Raw genomic sequence first — 6262 nt, 5'->3', positions numbered from 1 at the left:
GTCCAAGAGTAGTTCTATCGTTTCCATTCCCGTCGTTCAGGTCCAGGAACTATCTTGCTTCTGCAGAAACCCGATCTAGTTCGAGGATCTCGACAGTATTTTTCTTAATCTGGAAGTCTCGGAATTATCCTCGACACTACTACAGAAATCCCTCCAGGATGACCTCTTAGCCTCCCACAAAGCCTTCTTGTACTCACGAAAAAACTGCTTATATCTTTGCCAATCAGATTCTTGACTCAGCCTTCTTACCTTGTTGAACTGCACCCTGCAGGCCATCAGTGGGGTTTTCGCTTTCCCCTAGGTTTAGGGTCAGGACAAGCCTTAGCCAAGGCCTTTGAGCAAAACCGAGTAAAAGAATTAACCATGTCCTCCAACTCACCAGTGTTGCTAAGCTCACTAAGTGCCGGATATGGTAACTTACGTTCCAGAGCTTCTTTGTAGATTTACCAGTCTGTATTCCTTACGTTCTTTCGAACCTGCGAAACAGTTAGATTAATGTCCAGAATCGTCTCAATATATCTATGGCGGAAAAAATGTGTTCGTTTAGAACTCTCCAGATTTTAACCATATCAAAAGGATTGTCGTTACATAGCGTAAGGTTTATAACCTCCTCACGGGTTTTCACAACAAAAGTAGGTTCTGAACTCCTGTTACATATAATGAGATTAGTTGTTAACAGGTAGTTAAAAAGAGACTCACCTCGACAATTGATGTTCGAGCTCCCCCACTGTACATGGTGAGCATTAGCATCGCCTCCGATCAGAACGAAGCCTGTGCTGTGTTCCTGCACCAGCCTGCGCAACAAGTATTGCGGAGGATCATCAGCCTCATAGGGCATGTAAACGGAGCCAGCACGATCGACGCGCCTCGTATCTCCAGTAAGGTACTCGTGATGTTACCATCGCTATAATAAGGTAGAAGAAAGATGTTTAAATCTGACTTTGCTATTACACAGGTTCTAATTTTACCTCTACTTCGCTCCCCCAGAAGCTTAAAACCCACTGCGCTAGGCCACAGACCCTCGAGTTGTGCGCCCAGGGCTCTTGGATGAGCGCGACATGGACGTCGCCGTTGTACAGGTGACTCAAAAGAGCTTCGGAGCCTGCCCTAGATCTGTGGAGATTGATCTGCAGTATCCTCACTTGAGGTTCCTTCCACCTCCTCTACTGCTACGACGGTGACGTCGGCGTCGACGTCACCATCACTGAGTAGCAGCTCCTCCTCGCACATCCTCCGCATCGCCAATGCGAGGTTGGATTCCGTGGGGGCACTGCTCACAGCGCCAGAGAGATCCCCCTCGGGTTTAGGCGCCTCAATGTCTACGTCCACTGAGGCACTCGCACCAAATGCGCGCTGCGCGTCCGCGCGATAGACCTCGTCGAGTCGTAGAAGACCTGGCTCTGTCTCCTCTCCCGAAGCTCTATCGAGACCCAGTTTTGAGACGGAACCACTTGTCTCGCCGGTCCATCCGGGTCTTCGACTCGTACGACCCTCTCATCGCTCATTGGAAGAGCCACATTCATAATTTGCGGCATCCTAAGGATGCGCTCCGGCGATCTTGGTTGTGACCGGCACCCACGCCCTTGCCCTAGGCCTGACTGGAATGTCTTTCCAGTCCACCACCTCCAGATTTGTTCCAGGGTAGACAGCTCCCACCTTTGTGACGGCGGCCTTATACAGCGCCACCGACCTCCCAACATCACAAGCCACCACCTTGATGTGGCCCTGGTACCAGCCGGCATCTCTGCACGCGGGAGGGGTTCCGGGGTTCTCCAGCAAGACGTCAAAAATGACATTTGCCGTGGTCAAGAACCCCAATAAGGATCCTACCCCTAGCAACTTCAGCAAAGCTAGGCCTAGCTGCCCCGGAGTGCGTCCGGATTTTCTTTGGTCGAGGCTGTTGTTCCTCCACCGACCTTTGCCTTTTGGTTTGGTTTTCCACCGAAACCCCAGCTGTGCTCTGGAAGCGTGTCCAACCTCACCCTTTCCTGAGGCCGGTGTTAATTTTTGTGGCCGCTTGTCGACTTTCCCCACTTGAGCTAGGTCGTGAGACCCCTGCCCCTTGAGGAAAGCCTTCGAAGTTGCCTCCAGAGCCGCCCCGGAAATGCCCTCCATAGGGCTAGAAGACGCTTGCGCCTGCGCTGCCTTTTCCCGAGCTGGGGAAGGCGAAGGTGATTTTTTTTTTTTAGTTTTAAACTAATCGGCTTGTCCATTCTAAAAGGGTCCCCACTCGAAGCCGCTATACTCACTCGGGCATTGTAGTCACTATGGGATCCCATGGATATCTATGAAAACAGAGAGGTTATGCGGTGGGTTGACCCCTTATACCATGTACCAAGAAGGAAAAGTATTTTGGTTTTGTTCTTGTGTAGCAAAACTGTAATCAAAAGATGTAAGAAATGTCAACGAAAACAATAACAGCCGGTGTGGACAGCCTTCAGCCCACAATCCCAAAACTCGTTTTCATTGTCAGTCAGAACATGGTATTACCCTTATAGTCAACCGTTACCTACAACCACCAACTTAACGGCGATGAGATCGGAACTTACTTCGAGGCCTGCCAGGGTTTTAGCGGGATGGAGGCGGTCACGGCATTAGCCCGAAAGCCATTTCTGCAGGGTGTCACCCCTACATACTCAGGTAACAGAATACCGCAACCACCAGCTGAAGGCGAACAAAATCAAAAACGTTGTGGAAATTTGGGGTAGTCCGTGGACGAAAACAGGGTCAAGCCAGAGGAAATTTTTCATCTTCCTTTATCTGTTCCCCAACAGGTTGAGGTTAACGGTGTCACCAACGTGAAGGAAAAGGAGGAGATTGATTGCGAGAGGTGGAAAGGCATCACTTCCGAAGATCAGCCGTCGCATTGTACTTCACTTGCCTTTAGGCGTAATTCATAAAAAAATCAAGTAATTTTGCCACGTAAAATTTGTCAATAAAGGCGAAATTCGTGAAAATTCAACCGGTTTCAAAAATTGCTATCATAATTTTAAATTATTTAATCAGATTTTTTAGAAAAGTTTTGGGCATGCATTTTTATAGTCAATTTAATTTCCGTATATTAAAGTGCAAGTTCGAGATTCTGCATTTTCTTCGATATAAAAATACGAGTATTTTGGAACATTAGTATTTTCTGTGGATGAAAATGCAACACATCTCCAACAAAAAAAAAATTCACAAAAATCAACGCGAATTTTAAGGTACTTCAAATGTTTACTTTTTGTACTGAAATTGAATGAGCTATAAGACTTCATGCCCAAAGATTTTCTGTCATCCTGGTACTACGCAGCCATGTTTATAACCGGCGAAAGGTTGTGTTGAGGACGTGAGTGTGAATCTCATCGACTTGAGAAGGACGACATCTAATAGTTGCAAACCCTAACATCTTTTTTACTTGAATTTTAATATTGCCATATGAATTGTAATTTTCTGTGTTACTTCAATTTCTCGTTTGTAACTTATACGCGACGATACGGGGCCGCCCGATCGCGCAAATCTTAAGCTTAAGCTCTCTCGTCATACAAAGATCACACTCTATAAGTCACTCATCATGCCTGTCCTGGTGTATGGCGCGGAGGCATGGACAATCAAAGCATCTGAAGAGGCGGCTCTTGGAGTTTTCGAGAGAAAGATTCTGCGAGAGATTTACGGGCCTTTACGTGTTGGTGATGGCGAATATCGCAGACGATTTAACGATGAGCTGTATGAGCTTTACAACGATATAGACATAGTGCAGCGAATTAAAATTCAGCGGCTCCGCTGGCTTGGTCATGTCGTTCGAATGGACAGAAACGCTCCTGCTCTGAAAATATTCAACGCGGGCCGCGATGCTGGTAACAGAGGAAGAGGAAGGCCTCCTCTTCGTTGGAAAGACCAGGTGGAGAAGGACTTGGCTTCACTTGGCATTTGCAATTGGCGTCAGTTAGCACTGAAGAGAAATGACTGGCGTGCTGTTTTGGACTAGGCCAAAATCGCTTAGGCGGTTACAGCGCCAATAAAGAAGAAGAGAAGAGAGGTTGCCAGTTTCCTCTCCTAATGTGTGCAAATTTAGACACCGTGTTAATAAAATTAAAAACTGCCTGTTTACTTTTACATACCAGATTTGTCGCATAGAGCAAAACTACACATCAAATGTACCTAATTTTTATTTTTTAACTGTAGTTTTGCGTTAAAAGCGTTTGCAATTATAAACATTTCGTGTGTGTATTTTAAACATCTCGTTCAAAAATCCAGTCTTGAACATCTTATGCGTATACTTACACAGATTTTGATTGAAAATAAACACTTTTCAGTAGCAGTTTTACATGCAGTTTTTAGAGTGTATAAAACGAGTGTATTACGGAACGAACACTGAAGCAGCACTGACGGTAAAAAACGGCATTGTGCCGGACGGTCTGAACAACTCTATTTGGGACTGGGGCAACGATATTATATTTTTCACTGACACTGATAGGTACGGCACAGATATGTGTAGATAAACTTTTGTAAAAATCACCTATATATATAATTGATTTGAAGTCGATAAATAAACGCAGATCTAATTCCGATTGCAGGCATCGTTTCTATTTGCGCAGCTGCTACTATTCTCTGAAGATACGGCCCTGAACTTGGAAGGACCCATTCTGATGGCAGGAGACCTAAACTCAAGAGCCACGGAGTGGGGGATGCCAAACACGGACTCCAGAGGCAAACGCGTGCTAGAAATGTCAGCCCCACTCGGATTTATAGTGCTCAATACTGGCGCAGCAACAACCTTCCGAAGACCAGGATGCGAGGAAACCACGCCAGACATCACACTAGCATCAGAACCCTGTAGGGAAACCCCGAACTGGTGAACCAAATTTGTAGTTCCGTACTAGATCTTTAACCGATAGTAACTAAATCGCCACCAGTTCAAAAGCAGCGATATGTGGTACTTTTAAACAACAATGTTAGAAATCTATATCTAAAATGACGAATTTAGAACTGGTTCAAAACTATAGAAAAAGGGATGCAGAACGAACTAGATCTCATCGGCGAATTTTGAACTAGTTCGAAACTGCTGAAAAAGGGATGCAGCGGGGGGCTTGTTTACTTTAAATAGATTTTTGCTTGGCGGGTTTTTCGTTCAAATACGCTTTCAGTCTGCACGTCGCAGATGCTTTTTCATAGTTTGGTAATACAAAACTAATATTTGTGTTAACATCTTAACATTATGGGACCTTCTGGAACATAACCAATAACAGTCAGCACCTCCGCAAATTCAGCTACAGCCAAAGGTATGTAAACGTGTTTTCAAATGCACAAATTTAATTTACATTCATTAAAACAAATTTGATTTCAGATTGAAAATACCATGATAAAAACATTACAAGGTAAATTCATTCTCTCAATTCGTCGGCCATGATTTTTTTTCAGACGTTTGCCAACATTTTAAAATCATATAAAATTGAAAATAAAAAAATTTAATTGTTCACAATTGTTTTTGTTTGAGATTGAAAATGAGAATGTGTGTGTGAGTTTGAGTTTTGAATTTTAAAATTATATTGTTGGCAAACGTCAGACTGCCTCTCAATGGCTTTACCTTTTTATGTTTTTATCATGGAAAATACATTTCTCTGCAAATAATTAAAAATTGCTACCATGGTAACCCAAAAAGAAAACATCTTGTTACTTTTTTCGTTTACAACTGGTTCGAAACTATATAAAATGGGGTGCAAAGCGAACTAGATCCCATATGTCGAATTTAGGACTGGTTCTGAACTATAGAAAAGGTAATGCAGCGGGGGAGAATTTCCAATTCGTATGACATCGCTGTGTTAAATTCGCCAGTTGTTTGCATGCAAAAGAGATTTATCGTGAACTAGTAGTGGTTCTAAATGTACTAGAAGCGCACCAGTTCAAAACTAGAGATTTTCCCCACAGGGAAGGCATAGCAGGCACCATAAAGGAATGGAAAGTATTGGAAGATTACACTGGTAGCGATCACCAATACATCTCTTTTGTAATAGACTCTAAAAACGATGGTTTACGAAAGAAGATGCAATGTAGCACTCGCAAATGGAATGTCTCGAAATTAAATAGTGAAGCACTACTATCTGAAATAGATGCGCATGGATCAGAAGAATCCACTTACAATAACGCAATGGAAATAGTAGAGACTACAATGAAAATGATCTCCAGAGCCTGTACCAAAGCGATGCCGACAACTGGAAGCAATCGACACAAAACTCCTACATATTTGTGGATGGAAAACATAGCTCAACTAAGACGAACGTGCCTC

The 6262-nt window shown here is 43.8% G+C and overlaps 1 protein-coding gene across 1 annotated transcript in view; it reads right to left on the bottom strand.

Annotated features, from left to right (window-relative positions):
- LOC118745428 overlaps positions 1–838 on the bottom strand; it is a 22926-nt gene extending 22088 nt beyond the window's left edge. Inside the window, exons 1-2 of the mRNA XM_036478881.1 lie at positions 700–838; positions 422–476 (exon numbers count right to left, since the gene is read on the bottom strand). Of these exons, the coding sequence (XP_036334774.1) occupies positions 422–476; positions 700–838 (194 nt within the window). The remainder of the gene's footprint in view (positions 1–421; positions 477–699) is intronic.
- Positions 839–6262: the final 5424 nt, after the last annotated feature.

The sequence above is a fragment of the Rhagoletis pomonella genome, unplaced genomic scaffold (genome assembly GCF_013731165.1).
Source record: "Rhagoletis pomonella isolate Grant_MI unplaced genomic scaffold, Rhpom_1.0 Rhpom_scaffold_00009, whole genome shotgun sequence".
NCBI lineage: Eukaryota > Metazoa > Arthropoda > Insecta > Diptera > Tephritidae > Rhagoletis > Rhagoletis pomonella.
Note: the sequence above shows the minus strand (reverse complement) of the source record. Positions and strands in the feature narration are given on the sequence as shown.